The following is a 16,306-nucleotide window of genomic DNA, read 5'->3' on the forward strand; positions in this document are numbered from 1 at the left end:
GCAAATATTATCAAACTGAGGAGTTAGGGCTTCAGCATACGAATTGGGAAGAGGAGCGCACAATTCAGTCTATAGCAAACAGTGTTACTCAAAAAAATTAGTTTGGTCTTGGCCAATAGGCAGCTGAGAAAAGCAAATCCTCCAAGATCCCACCACTTTACCTTTTTTTTTAAAGCTCTCTTTGCTTTCTCCTTTGTATGTTTTAATCACTAATGTCAAAGTCCTGTTAGGAAAGGTCTCATGAACATCAAGTGTTTCTCATTTTCTGCTGGTTATTTGAAAGACTACAGTTAAAAGGACTACAATCCAGTCAGGGTTTTCCTACTTACTAGTTTTAGGAGTAACTTTTGCTAGATTAAGGAGTATCATAGAGCAAATTACTTTGCCTTCCTGGATGCGTTTTCTCAGCGATAAAATGGGATAACAGGATAACAGCCTTAAAGTGGGATAACCCAGCTGTTTTGCTGGACTGGGGGATCCAAGGAATGGAAGAGGGAGGTTATTTTTAAAAGAATGGAAGAACCTTGGGGTACTCTGCAGTGAGGAGGGCGGAGACCCGGTGCGCTGCACCCCGGGCATCGCCAGTTGTCCGCATTCCAGAGGAGGGGGGTCCAGCGCGTTCCTCAAGAGCCCGAGTTCACAGAGCAGCTTGGTTTACTGCAAGCTGCCTGCTGCCAGACCCGCAGTGTTTACCAGAAACCAGGTGGTTTGCAAACCCAGATGTCAGACTTCCTGTCCCAGAGATCCTCAACTCTTCCCCCCTCAACGCTGGAGCGAGAGGAGCGTGCACAGGACAGCCTCACGCCTCCCCTCTCCCCACCCCAAAGGCAGGAATTTCTGGGATGGGCAGAGAGTTTACCGCTCCTCCTCCTCGTTTTCCAAGCCCGAGGGGGTAGGGCGGTGAAAACGTCCGCGGCTTTCCAGTCGCCCAGCCCGGAGCCCGCGGTGTCTGCGCACTGGGGCGCCTGAGTGAGTCTCGGGGCGCAGCGGCAGCGAGACCCTCGCGCGCGGCAGAGCGCCAAGGGCGCCGCAGGGCCGGGCGCCGGGGCTGTGGCGCTGGCCGAGGCGGGAGAAACACCGGGGCCCGGTGAGCCCAGTGGTTAGCGATGCTGCTGCTGCTGTTGCTGCTGTTGCTGGGAGCGCCGCTGGGTTGTGCCGAGGATGCAGAGGCGGCTCTCACCCCCGAAGGGGTCCCCGAGTGGCAGAGTGAGTGTCCCCAGGGCCGGAGGGACCAGATGGGGACGTCGGGGCTGGGGTGGTCAAGGGAGTGCAGAAAGGGCGCAGCTGGGGCGGGCGTGTGGGGGGGGGAGGGACGGCTAGGGCGGCGGAGTTTTCCTGGTGGCCGCATCTCTGCAGTCCTGGGAAAGCCCTGCACCCCCTCCCTCGGCCCCCCCATCCCCCAGGCTTGTGCCGCGGGCGCGAGGAAGGGCGGGGCCCGGGCTTGCGGGCAACTCCCCTCAGCTCCCACGGCCAGGCACAGGGGTGGGAGACGGTCCACCACGTGAGCTACAGGGTTGTTTATTTGGGAGGAGCGTCTCTCGGATAAACGCCCGCAAAAGACGTTCCATCCCGTCCCCTCCCACGGTAAGTGCCCTGCGGGTGCGCGGCCACCTGTGGAGTGGCTCCCAGCCGGCCTCCCCTCTCCGCCCTTTCAGGGGAAGAAAACTTAACCTTCTCTATGTACGCCTCTCCGACCGGCCGGGGAGAGGCGCTGCTCTGGCCCTGATCGGCTGCGTGGACTGGAGCAAGTTACCACTCTGCTCCTTAGTCTCGCGCGTTAAGGAAAACGGGGTCTGTGACATCCGCGGGACGCTGGGGGTTAAATGAGCCCCTTGGTGAGGCGCGGGCACCTCAGGGAGCCGGAGCCGCCCCCACCCACCCGCAACACGTGTGCGCGCGGACCAGTTCACCAAACGTTTGCTGAGCACCTACTATGCATAAGATTCGGAAAGGGATGTGCAGAGGCCCGCGAGGCCGTCCTGCCGGGGCCCACGCTAGCGAACAACTGCCTCGGAGTTGGGTGGCCTCGGAGGCGCAGGCGACAACGTCCCCGAGTGGAAGGTCGGAGCGAGGCGGGGCAGGGCCGGCTCAGTCCGCGGGAGGAGCCCGCAGGCTCCCTCCATCTGCCTTTCGGGATAAGTTTGGGGAGGGGTCAAACAAGGTGTCATCAATGTCTGCGTTCATTTTTCTCCCTCTCAACATATTGTGTGTACATTTTTGAGGTGTCTTTTCTGGACTGTATTCTCTAGCACTCCCAGGAGGCTTTATCAGGAACAGGTTGGCAATTCTTATTCTAAAGTGGCCAAAGGTCAGGGGCCTCTTACCTCCTCGGTCAGTTCAGTAAAAATGCTACGTGGATGCACATCTGACCCGCCGTGTGATCCGTCTCCACTAAGCGCTTCCTGGGCAGCGCCAATTCCTTTTAAAATGGGGGCTTAGCTTGAGCACTCGGTGTCCAGAATAGGGCAGCAGCCGGCCCAGGACCGACGCTGGAGCCGGGCCACACTGGGAGGAGTGCTGCTGATCTTCTGTCCAGGGTTCACACTCATGGGTTAATCCCTTCTACATGCAGCAGACCCAAATCCTGGCCTGAGATGGTTTCTAATCAGTGCCTTCTCTTTAGTACTCAAGGGCACTCTGAAGCCAGAACCACCTGCGACCTCCTGTATGCTCCAGGTGACAGTGTGCATATGACATAGTTGGCACAGGGGTTCTTCAGAAATGAAAATGCTGCTACTGATGTTCTAAAGAACGCAGAGATCATGTGGCATTGAGTGTACCAGTCCTCAAAAGGCTCCCTTCCTTGACTCCAATCGCCCACATCGATGAAATTTTAAGTATAATCTAGACAGGTTTGAAATCAAGTTTCTCCTGTCTATACAAAGATGGAAAAAACAAAATCTTAGCAATGGAAGGGAACTGACACATTGTCTACTCTAGGCACCCATTTTTCAGATGTGAAAGCTGAGGTATAGCTGTCTTTGGGGGTGTCTCGGTTATCATTGTGTTCAATGTACCATACTGACTTGCTTTTAACCATGCTGGCATCCACAGAGTAACCAGGAAAACATGTACCTATTTCAGTTTCATATCCACTAATACATGATATGTAATAATGCAAGACAGATTATACACATAGTATTTTTTTATCGGAATTGTTTGATATGTATTATTGATTGTTCTGATATGTATTATAAATATCCCAGCCTTGGGAGGTAGATAATTGATGGTATTGTGCTGACTTTTCAATCATTTATCAATAATTTTGTAGTCAAAAATCAGTAGATGCAGTGTCATGTAGCAGTTAAATTCATGGGCTCTGGGAACCAGACTGCTTGTGTTCAAATCCTGGCTCTACCGTTTACCCGCTGTGTGACCTTGGACAAGTTACTTAACCTCTCAGTTTCCTCATATATAAAAATGAACCTAATAATAATAATACTTAAGTGTTGTTCTTTTGTTTCAGTATCAACATAGCACCCTCTTCCTATGGCCAGTCCAGACCATTTTGGCAGGTTGACAGCCTATAACCATTATTTACTACCCTGTGCACAGCACCATACTTGGCATGTCTGCAGTCTGTCTTCCTGCCTCTAATTGGTTATACCAAGGGACCCCATTGTGGTTCTGGAACCAGAGCATTTCTTCTAACTAGTGCTGACACTGGATATTAGTTACTCAAGTACCCCAGATCCTGGGAGGGCAGTAGAGAGAATGAAGAAGGAAGTGTAGCAACCTGGGGAAAGGTGGGCATAGTCTCTGTGGAGGTTGCTAAAGGAAATGAATTGGGGGGGGGGGTAAGTAAAAGGATTTTGATGCTGTATTGATGGCTGAAATTATATATGTGAAATGGCCCGAACCAACATAGGAGAGTTTCCTCTATGGCACTCAGCTTCCCAGAGGCCTCCTGAGTGGAGGGAGCCCATGGCTGAATCAGTTGTTGGGGATGGTCAAGTAGGCTCCTTCGGAATGACTGTTAACCAAGGGAAGGGAAGTGCTGATGAGCCTGAGGTCCAAGGGCTTGACCATGGAGTCCTATCTAGAGAGAAGAGTGTGAACTGGGTGGAGAGGGTAGGGGTGTCTCAACATCTTGTGCCAACAGGAAGAGAGGCAAGGAGCTGGATGCCTCCGTTGTTCATTCACTGCCTGTCAGGCACTATGTGCTTCATTTCCCTTTCTTGGTTTTGGTTCACTGGAAAGCAATCACTGAGACATATATTTATTTTGATGCAAGTAATTTATTCTAGAAGGCACAGTGAAGGAATGAGGAAATGAGACAGGGAAGAGACAGAAAACAGCCATTACAAGCAACTGGGGTTCAATTTCACAAAGGTCCTTCTGAGGGACCCAGTGAGGAGCAGGAAGCACAGACATTCATCTACCACTCCACCCATCACTCCTGGGGCACTAATCTCCTGGCCCTCTGGTCTACACAGAACTCTGTCAGGCAGGGAGACACAGAAGTCAGTGGGAGTAGATAAGAACTGTACCAGGTGAGTGACCTCCAGGTTCAGCAGTGAGTGTAGGGAGCCAGCAGAATCTTCCACTCACCTGCAGACTGAGGAGACAAAAATATGAGCAGGATAAGATACTGTTCCTAAGAGACTGAGAGTCCAGAGACAAATTCAGAAACACAAAATTTCAAAACAGTAGAGTAGGTGTTTTGATAATAAGGAATGATGTAAGTGCTAAAGAGAAGCAGAGGAGGGACTGGCCTGAGGGGCTGGGGACTCAGAATAAGTGAATAGTTGTCACATGCAAAAGAGGAGCTAGAACATGCCCAGGAAAGCATAGAGTATGTGCAAAGGTACAGAATCACATGTTGGGCAACAGTAGTTCAACGGGCTGAAAGTTCTTGTCTGGGCTCTTTTGGATGGAAGAAAGTGGGCCCTGAAGGTCACTCGGGCAGGGTCTGGATGTAAGGGTACCGGGATCTCAAGGGGACCCAAGGACAGGTTCTCTGGTGCAACCAGACCTTCTCAGAACCAAGAACAAGCCACTGACATGAAGCAAAGACTTTCTTTCCCTCTCTCTGGCTGCTTTGTGGTCCCTGTTTAGTTCTGTTTTATGGACTGGTTTCTTCTGCTTCAATTTGCAGGACCTTTCATGTGTAGTTCCCACAGCATCCTTGGAAGAGTTTCTTAATTTCCTAGGTAAGGAATCTGGCCACACTGGTAACAGCAAACTGGCCAGTCCCTATGCTCTGCCCTTGAATCAGAGGCCTTCCCATGGCTAGTAGGCCATGGTAGGGGTGTGAGATGCACACAGGGATGCTTCCCCACCAGCTCCTGTGGATGAGTAGACCCTCAAAATAGGGTCATAGCAGGACAAGAAGCTGTGACGTGTCTATACGTGGAAGCATGCAAGAGATGAGGAATGAAGAGGTTGGTTGGAGGCACTATGCTTGGGGGGGGAGGGGGATCTGATTGGGTGACTGGATACTGCTGAGAAGGGTCTTGTGAGTTTGGACAAAGGAGAACCAGATCACATTTTTAAGTTTAGGAATGCCATGGGCAGTCTGGGACATGAAAAGGGTAAGTTGAAGGGTAGCAAAGAAGCCACATGGAAAGTTAAAGCAATTGCTCATGAAGAAAGACTCTGATGACCCAAGCTAAAAGTCAGTTCCAGTAGGAATATTGAGAAGCAGAAAGTTTGGATTCAGAAATATGGGGTAAAGAGGAAGAAAATAAAAAATAATAGACGGTGAAAGTTAAAAGATGGGAGAAATGGCACAATCAGAGGGGTAGATTATGCAATGGAAATAAGGAGCTTTGGAAGTCAATCCAGTAGTGATCAGATGCAAGGTTTGGTTGTAGGGGTGATCACTAACGTGGAGAGCAGGTGCAAGAAGGTCCTTGGAGCAGAGGAGGTTGAGGAACCAAGCATCCAAAGCAATACAGACATACATGTCTGAACAAAGTTTCATCAACAAATTTCCTTAGTTAATGTGATGTGCTACTACTTTTCTACTCTCTTCCATTCTATTTTGTTTTGTAATGCTGGCCGTTAAATTGATCTCATGACCCATTAAATGGGCCACAACCTGCAGCTGAGAAAACACTGAGACAGAGTGTGGGATCATCTGTGCGCAAGTTAAAGGCTCTTGAGTGGGAAGGACAATGGAGAATCTGTCGGTGTCACATAGTGAATGTGAGGAAGAGGTTCAGGGTGGGGCAACCCAGCGTTGAGGAGGTTAAGATAGGCTGCCACCTGGGAGAGGTTTCTGAAGGAGGGTGATGAGAGCCACCACCTGAAGGCAGCAGTGGGGAGAAGTCGTGACCTTGAGATCTTCCCCATAGCTTCCATTCCTAATACAAAGGTAACAAGGCCCCTCTCGACTGCTCCTAACAGTATCTAATGTTTGGGGAGTGGTTAATACTTGCCCCTTTACATACATTAATACATAGAATCTTCACCAAAGTCAGGTAGGTACTATGAATGCACATCCTTCTTTTACAGATCTAGAAGGGACAAGCAACTAGTCTACAAGAACTTGTAGAGTAGGGATTCGAACCAGCCACTTAAGCACTAATGCAAAGAACCCCTCCATAGTCTTGTGACTCCATTAAATAGTTCATTCTGTATCCTGCTGTTTGATGGCAGCGTGTGATTTGATTTTGTAGCAAGAGGAAGGCAAGCCTCTTACTCTCTACAACTCCTCCTTTTCCAAACCAGTACTTCCCACAGGTAGGAGTGAATATTTCATAAAGCAGAAATGCGCAAAGCTAGTGATTGTTTTACATATATATTTTCTAGGTAATTCCTAAACTCTGGAGACTTGGAATTTAATTGAAAGCATATCAGATACTGGTCTAATTGCCCTTCCTGGCCGTAAATCACTCCAATCATATGACTCTGTTTCTCCCATCTCTATTGGTCATCTCTCAGAATCTTTTCTACTTCGTACAGTTCTTATCTCAGCTTCTCTGACAGGCTCCTTTCCTCTGAGCTTTGAGTCAGCATGGACTTCTAGTTTCCCTAGCTCTTTTTACTCTTTCTCACTAAGCTCCTAGTCTCTTTTCCTATTGTTGGTTGGTGCAGTAACTGATACCACACAATGGGGATTCCAAGCCAATGACTGGAAAGGTTGAGCCACACAGAGAGCTCAGTTGTCCCCTCAGGTCCCTTTTCTTGACCTAACAACTTACTTATTTATATCAGGTTTTCTGAAGAAATGATTCCTTTGTTTTGCCTCTTTTGAACTCAGTCTTATGTGATGAATCTTCATATGATTTATCAAAGTAATGTACTTGAGCATTTACAGACCTTTGCTCCCATTTTCTTTTAGAAATTATCCTTAGAAGGCTTTGAGGACATTTTCCAATACAAACCTAGGAACATAAATTATATTCTTTAATTGATCAAAGGGAAAATAAATATTACAGTTCCTAAAAGAAACAAAACAACACCTTATAAACACTTGGAGAAGAATTTTTCATAAAGTCACTCAATAAAAATGGAGGAATATTATTAGAATTTCTATAAATTGGGTTCTAATGAAACAGAGCTAAACAAAACACCAAGAGGTTTCTGCATTCATGTGTGGCCACATGACTTTGTAATTTGTGATGCTTTCCAGACTGTAGTTCCAAACAAATATGCTAATAAAAAATGTTTATTGTTTCTGGGTTTTGGTATTCTGCTCTTGAGAACTTTCTTTTTTTTTCTTTTCTTTTTTTAAATTTATTTTGTATTAGTTTCAGGTGTACAACATAGTGGTTAGACAATCATAGACTTTACAAAGTGATCCCCCCAATATTTCAAGTACCCACCTAGCACCGTACATAGTTATTACAACACTATTGACTATATTCCCTGTGCTGTACTTCACATCCTCATGACTATTCAGTAACTACCTATTTAAACTTCTTAATCCCTTCACCCTTTTCACCCAGTCCCCCAAACCCCCTCCCCTCTGGCAGCCATCAGTCCAATCTCTGTATCTGTGAGTCTGAGAACTTTCCTTTTCAAATATGAAAATATAAACAGGAAATTCTAAGTGATTATCTAACTATAATTGTTGTCTTATTTTGCTGCTATTTTGCATTATCCATATTCAAAGTTAAGATTTGCTTTTCTCTTAGCATTTATAAAGTGGCCATAGGGACTGAGGTAATCATTATCAGGATCCGATGAGGCCAGCACTAATTTTAAACCCACTATGCAGATGGGGAAAACAAGGCAGATGTTCTTTACCTCCAAGCAGCTCTACCCTAAAAGAAATGCTCTGCAGTTTTCCACAGACTTTTCCCTACTGTGTTAGCCTTGTACAAATAAGAACAGGGCAGGCTTTATGGGCATGTGACCCGGGCAGTCTCATAGAGACCCATGCTCACAAGGACCTCAAACTTGGGGTTTAATCCTCTGTGGTTTGGGGTCTTGGCATTCTTAAACATTTTTATCTTTGAATTTGTGTCTTGTGCATGAAGTCCCATGGGACAGTGGAGCACGAGCCAGGGGCTAAAAGCTTTACCTCAAGCTCAGTCCCATCTCTTGTCACCTCCCCACTTCCCCTGGATGGGTTTTCAGCCTCCTTCTTCAGACTCCTGTCCTCCACCCCTGTGGCAACCAGGTTGCATTAGGGTTGGGGACTGGAGGCCCAGGTCTGGGAGAGGATGACCAGTGGCATCTAAGAGCAGAGCAAAGCAGCGGCTGTACCCGCTGGGCTGACAGCACCTCTGTAGGTTCACCGGGGGATCTGAGTGGGAACCTATTGCCTGTTCCCAATCCAGGCACTGAATGTGCTCCCAGCTCTTTCTGGCATGGAAGTTGCAGTCACTCACAGGCCATGGGAAGTGGAGATTGACTCAACCTCCCTGCCCCAGCCAGGGCCCTGAATTTTCATTTTACTCTGGGCCCTGCAAATTAGGTAGCCAGCCTGAGTAAGAAGCATGGGGACAGTTATGGGCTGAATTGTGTACTCCTCAAAATTTCTATGTTCAAGTCCTAATTCCTCAGTACCTCATAATGAGACATTATCTGGAGATAGGGTCTTCACAGATGTACTCAAGTTACAAGAAGGTGATTAGGGTGGGTTCTAATTTGATAAGATGGCTGTTCTCATAAGAAGGGGAAATTGGATCTAGAAACACGCATAGAGGGGAGATGATCTAAAGAAACACAGGGAGAAGGTAGCCGTCTGTAAACCAGGGAGGGAGGCCTGGAACAGACCCTTCCCTCATAGGCCCCAACGCTGCCAGCACCTTGAGTTTTGACTTGTAGCCTCCAAACCTATGAGACAGTCGTTCTGTTGTTTAAGCCAGTTAGTGAGTGGTGCTTTGTTATGGCAGCCGTGCAAACGGACACAGGGGCTGACGATATTTTTACCATTAAAAGATTGTTTTGTTTTCATTTCAATTTCTATCTCCCACTTAAGGAAATGTATTTTTTTCTTAAATGGGTATATTCTCAAGGCAGTTAAAACGGGTAGTTCTTGTAAACACTTTGCTTTCAGTGACTTCACATCTTTCCCAGGGTTGGTTCGCTGGTGGCGGAGTTCTTTTCTGTGTTTGTTTTGCTGACCAGGACTATGGGTCATATTCCCCCAGGGTTTCAAGGCGCCAGCGTTTGCGAGGGCAGTGTGGCAGGGTTCTGTCTCACGGTGTCTTGCCGTAGCTTGCTCTTTACAACGAACCAGGCTCCCTGGCTACTGAAACGGTGTACTTTCAACATAGCCACTGTCAATAATGATTTTTACGCCAGCAATGTCTGTTAGATACTTTAGAGTTAAATAAAAGCAAAAGGATGGAGAAATAAAGAAAAAGCTAAAAGGAAGAAACACGTTTTCAACTCAGCTTAAAATTTCACTGGTAAGATACAGAGCTATAGCAAAGGACTTCTAAAGAGGTAAGATTTTCTGCAAGGGTCTCTTGCTAAATGAGGTGGACAGAGACAGAGGGACAGGGGAGGGAAGGAGAATGGCGGGGAGGACAGTCGGAAAGGGTTAATCCACTTCACACAGGGGTTGGTAAGAGGCAATTTGAATCCTGGTGGAGCTGATTAAGTTGGGTTTCATTCCCCCCCCCCCTTCCGTGAGCAAGAGTATTGTATGCCTCATGGAACTCGAAGGGACAATTTGGGGAGATTAGAGAGAAAGGGGAAAAGAGCACATAAAGAGATTTAGCAAGAGGGGTCCACGGCCTGTGGAGCTGGTGATTATCCAGGTTCAGAAGCTGCAGGGGAATAAAGAAGGCTCAATGTCAAGGACAATGCTCGGGCAGGGAAAGAGAAGGAAGTTCTGAGGCAGGGCGAGGAGATATTTTAAAAGGTGCTGAACTTTTTAGTTGATTAATGGAAGGCAATTCATAGGAAGCCACAGGCTTTGTTAGGAGCTGTCAGACTGTTAAGAGACAAACACCAAATCTCAGACTATCTGGGGTAAATGCCGATGTTCATTCAGAGAGGACAGGAAGGGCAGGCACACTTTTCACTTTGTTCTTTCAAGTACGATATATGTGCTGCAAGCATCAGAAATGCCTTGCTTATTGGTTTGGAAAGTCACGTTAAGAATCCAGATTTTCTGCATCGTTCAGCCATGAATGGGAATTGATTCAGCCAATTACAACATCCCTTCCTGCTACCGGGTAATCTAAGGAACACGATCAGATCTGAAGCCATTCTTCACCGGAGGGCACAGACCCAAATTTGTGTAGCTGAGAAAGGTCAGTCCACCTCAAGAGAGAAGCTGCTCACCTTTAGATTGGTTACAGATTGGACCCCTTCCATTCTGAAACTGAAATACTGTCAGGACAGCAAGGCACTGGGCAGACTCGAGACATGATAACGGGGCGCAAAGTGCATGAGCCCTGCACCAGCTGTGTGAGGGGATGGAGTAGAAGAGGCTTATTTAAACCCAGGGGAATGTGTAGGAGATTGAAATTGGATTGCAGTTGGCGAGCTGTGGCTTCCTAATAGCTTGTCTTAAACATTGTACTTGGTGTGAACCGTGCATTTGAACTTTCCCTTCCAGTTCCCTTAACATGGAGCAGCAAAGAGGCTGACTTTAGGTGGGTATTGGATTAGGTGCCACTGTCATAGTGTAACTTGTAGAAGAAAGCCTTTTGCTTGCCTAAAATCCACCATAAAAGAAGAGTATGTCTTTAGGAATTGTTGTTTTGTTTGTTTCAAGTGTTTTTTGGTTAAATGTACAGAAACCTCATCAAGGCTTAATACTTCATAGCTTATTTACTTAACACTTCAAACTTTCAGCCAGTTCCAAAAGAGCTGTTTAAAGCAGAGGACACCAAAAGGAGACAGGGGTGATCAGAAGGGATGCTGAGAGTGAAGTGGGGGGACCTCAAGAGAAACCTCCCCCAGGTGCCCGTTGGCACTGTTTAAATAGATGGATCAGGCTATAACAGTAGCCGCAGGCTTTAGATTCCAACCTCGTCGTATCCTAGGGATTGGCAGGCATCTGGCAGCCAATCGAATCTCTGAAGCCAGAAAACAAGTCATTGCAACTACTTTTTCCAGAATCCTCACATTCCACTGATCACTGAGTCCTGTCCTTTCTTCCCCCTCTGAATTCTCTCTCTAATGGCCGGAGTCTAACCACTCCCTCCCTTCCTTTCTCATCACCTCCAGCTGAGTTGATACTTTTCTCTCCCTTGCTGGATCATAGCAATAGTCCTCAGACTGTTCTCCAGTTCCACTCATGGACTGACCCATCACGCCTGCATGCAAACTCCTCTGGGACAAAAGCTTGGAATTTGCCTTTACCCCTATATTCTCTGCTCCTAAAACAAGGTGAGGCACACAGTAGGCGCTCAATAAATGTTTTCATTGAATGATTCACCACCCCAATTTGTCTTCCACACCACAGCCTCAGTCATGCCTTTTCTTGTTACAAAATTTGTCTTTCATCTGCAGAGTAACATACTAATTTCTGAATAAAATTCAAGTTATTTGTAAAATTACCCCAGACCATCTCTTTCTAACTGCATAATTCTATGACTACCAAAGTCTGTATATAGCTAGGTTCTCGACACCCTACAGCTGATTCTTTTTGTCACCTCTGAACTTTGGTGGCATTTGTTCTGTCCAGAATGCCCCCTTACCTGACTCGTCACCCTTTCATCCATAGACCCCTTCTTCTATCCTGAACTCTCTTTCTGTAGTGAAGACAGGCATCATGCTAGTCTAGTTCACCAATGTACTTCCATGTGTGACAAATATTAGGTTCCTAATAAATAATATTTGTTGAATGAAAATGTGTGTGTATGTGTGTGTGAGAGAGAGAGAGAGAGAAAGAAAGAGAAAGAGAGATTTTGATTTATTTGATCTTCTTAGTCAAACAGACCCTTCCTTCTACCCCTGGCTTCTACCTCATTGCACTTACACCTGTTACATCAAAATATACTTTAGTAGTAAGTTATAGTTCTTTCTGTACATTTCATGAAATCCCAGGGAGAACATCAGCTCCCTGAGGGCAAACACTATGACATATATGCTCTTTTATCTGCAAGGTTCCTAACACATGCCATATTAGGCATTCAATAAATGTTTACTTGAAATTACAAATCTCTTACTTTAAATTGCAATAACCTACAGCAGTTCATTGTCTTCTTTCTGGGTTATAAATGAATGTGTGTAAGTAAAGCTAGACATAGACCAATATGGTCCTCACTGAGTATACAGCTATAAAACTTCTATGACAAAATGAATTTGGAAAAAAGATGTAAAGGAATGATTCAATTAAATGAGCTTTACAGTCCCATCCAGTTCTGAAGTTCATGGTTCTGCATTTATGGGTAAATTCAATCTTCTCTGCCATGTCCATATTCCTTCCAACACTGTTTTGCTGTTTCTTCCCTGGAAAATGGTCAAGTGTCAAGTGCGTGTGTGCACACACACACACACCCCCACTCAGAAGAGTCTAATGACGCTGATAAGTTGTGTCCACCTCCCACATGACATCTCTTGAGAATCCGGTCAAATGCCTTAAATTTTGGTCTATTTTCTTTTCCCTTTTTATAAATCACTTGTTTTTAAGTGTTTCTTTTAATTATCATGTTTTCTTTGGGAAAGATAGAACTCTCTTTCTTATCATAAACTAAAAGAATTCTCATCATTCCAGAACAAATAGATACAGTTTTTCTGTTTGTTTGTTTATTTTCATTTTTTTTAAGAGGATTCACCCGAGCTATAGTCTACACATCTAGAATTATGTTTGGTAAAAGGAGAAGAAATTGGATTTTTTTTTTTGGCATTTTATATTTTTATTTTTCGATTACAGTTTACTTTCAGTATTGTTTTGCATTGGTTTCAGGTGTACAACATAACATAGTGGTTAGATAATCATACAAATAAACACAGCTTTAAGAGACAAATAGATATTATGACAAATAATTTTTCTATCTATCTCTAGCACTCTACCCAGTGCCTATCACATAGCCAGCACCCAGTAAATGCTTGTTGAGTGAATGAATGAATGAGTGAATGAATGAATGAATATTCTACATGCAGTCATGAAAGGACAACCCTAAACTTAAGTTCAACACTTGATCAAGGAATCATTCTCCTCCCACTCCTTAGAAAAGTACATGTTATCCTGTGGGGCTCAAAGGTGAGTGTAAAATTCTCTTTTCCCAAAAAAGATCTGAGAAGTAGAGAACAGAACCACTGTCTTCCATGGTTTTTATTTAGGAAAAGGATGAAATTTAGTTTATAAGTTTCTTCTAGTAATTCAACCCTTTTCTCCTCCTACTTATAATTATGAAGGGAAGAATAATAACATTTAATGCAGAGAGATTTAGTAGTCCTGGCAGTACTTCATTAATCACTTAATCAGTGTTCAAGCAGAACTGATGTCCTTGACATATACAATCAATCTTGGTTCCTCCCACATTTGATTTTCATACTTTTTGAAATGTGGCTACAGACACTAACTACAGTGGCTTATTTTCACATTATGTTTTTGTTACAACCAATATATGCATATAATAATCAGAATATTGATACCTATGTTGGGTCTCCTCATAGTCCATTTGAAAACTATTGTTTTCTCTTCACTGAATTTACGGAGAGTAATGCTGCTAGGACCAGATTCTATTATAGCTTAATGGGAAAGTGAGCTTGGGTCATTTTTTTAGCCTTGTATGGCATAGTATTCTTTTGGAGATGACAGGGTTATTATTATTGGTTAAGTCAGAGCCACTTGTTTTGATACATTCTGAAGAACTTTTCCAGCTACATTCTGAAGGCAGCTGGGCATGGAAGGTAATAGCAGTTCAAAACTGAGTAACATGGGGTTAAGTTTGTCTAACATCTTCTGCTTTGGAAACGTATTGTTATGATCACTGGAGTGACTACAGAAGTCCTGATTCTACCACTCCTTTTCTCTTAACACTTCGTAATTTGGATGTTTAAAAACATCATGCACCTCAAATTTTAGTGATATTTAATTTCCATGTCCACTTCCTCACAGACCATCCATACACTGCTTGTTGACATCACGTATTTCTCTCTTTCTTACAAAAGAGCTGCAATATAGACTTTACAAATAGATAGTGTAAAAGATGAACAAAGATTTAATTCATACATATTGGACATATATTTGAACAAACACGACAATAATTTTGTTATCTGTGTGTTTGAAGAATATTGCTTTCACCATGAAAGGTGATATCATGGTATTCAAGGTTTGTTTAAAACTAATAAGTCAGCACCCAGTGTGTGCTGCAGAAGCTAAAGTAAAAATGAGCTTTTGTTCTAATGATGGAAGAAGAGAAGTCTTTGGAGGATGCTCTGGTTAGCACTCTACAGACAGAGAATCAGGAAGCCGGAGGGGTCATGATAACAATAAGAACAACTCGCATTTACTGAAGTCTTCCCACACCAAGGCAGTGTATGGTGTGCTTTGCGTGGATTATTTAATGGAATACTCTCCTTTTCTTTTTAATTAAATTTATTGGGGTGACATTGGTTAATAAAATTATATAGGTTTCATGTGTGCAATTCTATGATACATCACCTGTATATTGCATTGTGTGCCACCATCCAAAGTCAAATCTTCTTCCATCACCACATATTTAACCCTTTACCCTCATTACTCCCCCAGCCCCTTATATCCCACATATGAGTGAAATCATATGGTTCTTGACTTTTTCTGCCTGACTTACTTCGCTTAGCATGGTGTTCTCAAGATCTACCCATGTTGTTGCAAATGGCAGTGTTTCATCCTTTCTTTTGGCTGAGTAGTGTTCCATTGTGTACATGTATCGCCTCTTCTTCATTCAGCCCGCTATTGAAGGACACCGGGGTTGTTTCCATGTCTTGACCTCCGTGAACAATGCCACATTGAACATAGGGGTGCATATATCTTTGTGAATAAGTGTTTTCAAAATTTTGGGGTAGAGACCCAGAAGAGGATTTTTGGGGTCACATGGAAACTCTATTCTTTTTTTTATTTAATACTCACCCAAGGATATGTTTATTGATTTTTAGAGAGAGAGAGAAAACATTGATGTGAGAGAGAAACATTGATTGGTTTCGTCCCTTATGTGCCCCAACCAGGGATTGAACCTGCAACCATTTTGGTGCACGGGACCGCGCTCCAACCAACTGAGCCACCGGGCCTGGTGGTAACTCTATTATTTTTAATTTTTTTAGGAAACCCCATATTGTTTCCCATAGTGGCTGTACCAATTTACATTGCCACCAGCAGTGAATGAGGCTTCCTTTGTCTCGTTAATAATAGCCATTCTAGCAGGTGGCATGTCATTGTAGTTTTGATTTGCATTTCCCTAATAGCTAGTGAAGTTGAACATCTTTTCATATATCTATTGGCTATTTGTATGTCTTCATGGGAGAAGTGTCTGTTCAGATCCTCTGCCCATTCTTTTATTTGGATTGTTTGTTTGGTGTTGAGTTGTATGTGTTCTTTATATTTTTTTTTATATTAACCCCTTGTTGGAGCTGTTGTTTGCAAATATCTTCTCCCATTCAATTGGTTGCTTTTATGTTTTGTTGATGAATTTTTTTTTCACTGTGCAGAAGATTTTCAGTTCGATGTAGTCCCATTCATTATTTTTGCCTTTACTTCCCTCACCTTTGGGGTCAAATTAATAAAATCCTCTCTAAGACCAAGGTCCATAAGTTTAGTACCTATGTTTTCTTCTATGTAATTTATTGTTTCAGGTCTTATATTCAGGTCTTTGATCCATTTTGAGTTAATTTTTGTATATGGGGTCAAACAATAGTCTATTTTTATTCTTTTGCATGTAGCTTTAATGGAATACTCTTAACATACTTATGAGACCAGTGTCATACATATTTCCAGTTCATAGGAGAAAGGCGAGGCTCACAG

The 16,306-nt window shown here is 44.2% G+C and overlaps 1 protein-coding gene across 2 annotated transcripts in view; it reads left to right on the forward strand.

Annotated features, from left to right (window-relative positions):
• Positions 1-759: 759 nt before the first annotated feature.
• The window catches only part of PLA2R1 (phospholipase A2 receptor 1), a 94,121-nt gene continuing 78,574 nt past the window's right edge, over positions 760-16,306 (forward strand). For both annotated transcript variants that reach the window (XM_081141811.1, XM_081141812.1), the window contains exon 1: positions 760-1,206. In XM_081141811.1, coding sequence (XP_080997937.1) covers positions 1,107-1,206 — 100 coding nt within the window. In that variant the 5' untranslated portion in view covers positions 760-1,106. The remainder of the gene's footprint in view (positions 1,207-16,306) is intronic.

The sequence above is a fragment of the Miniopterus schreibersii genome, assembly GCF_964146895.1.
Source record: "Miniopterus schreibersii genome assembly, chromosome: 7".
In the NCBI taxonomy this organism is placed as follows: domain Eukaryota; kingdom Metazoa; phylum Chordata; class Mammalia; order Chiroptera; family Miniopteridae; genus Miniopterus; species Miniopterus schreibersii.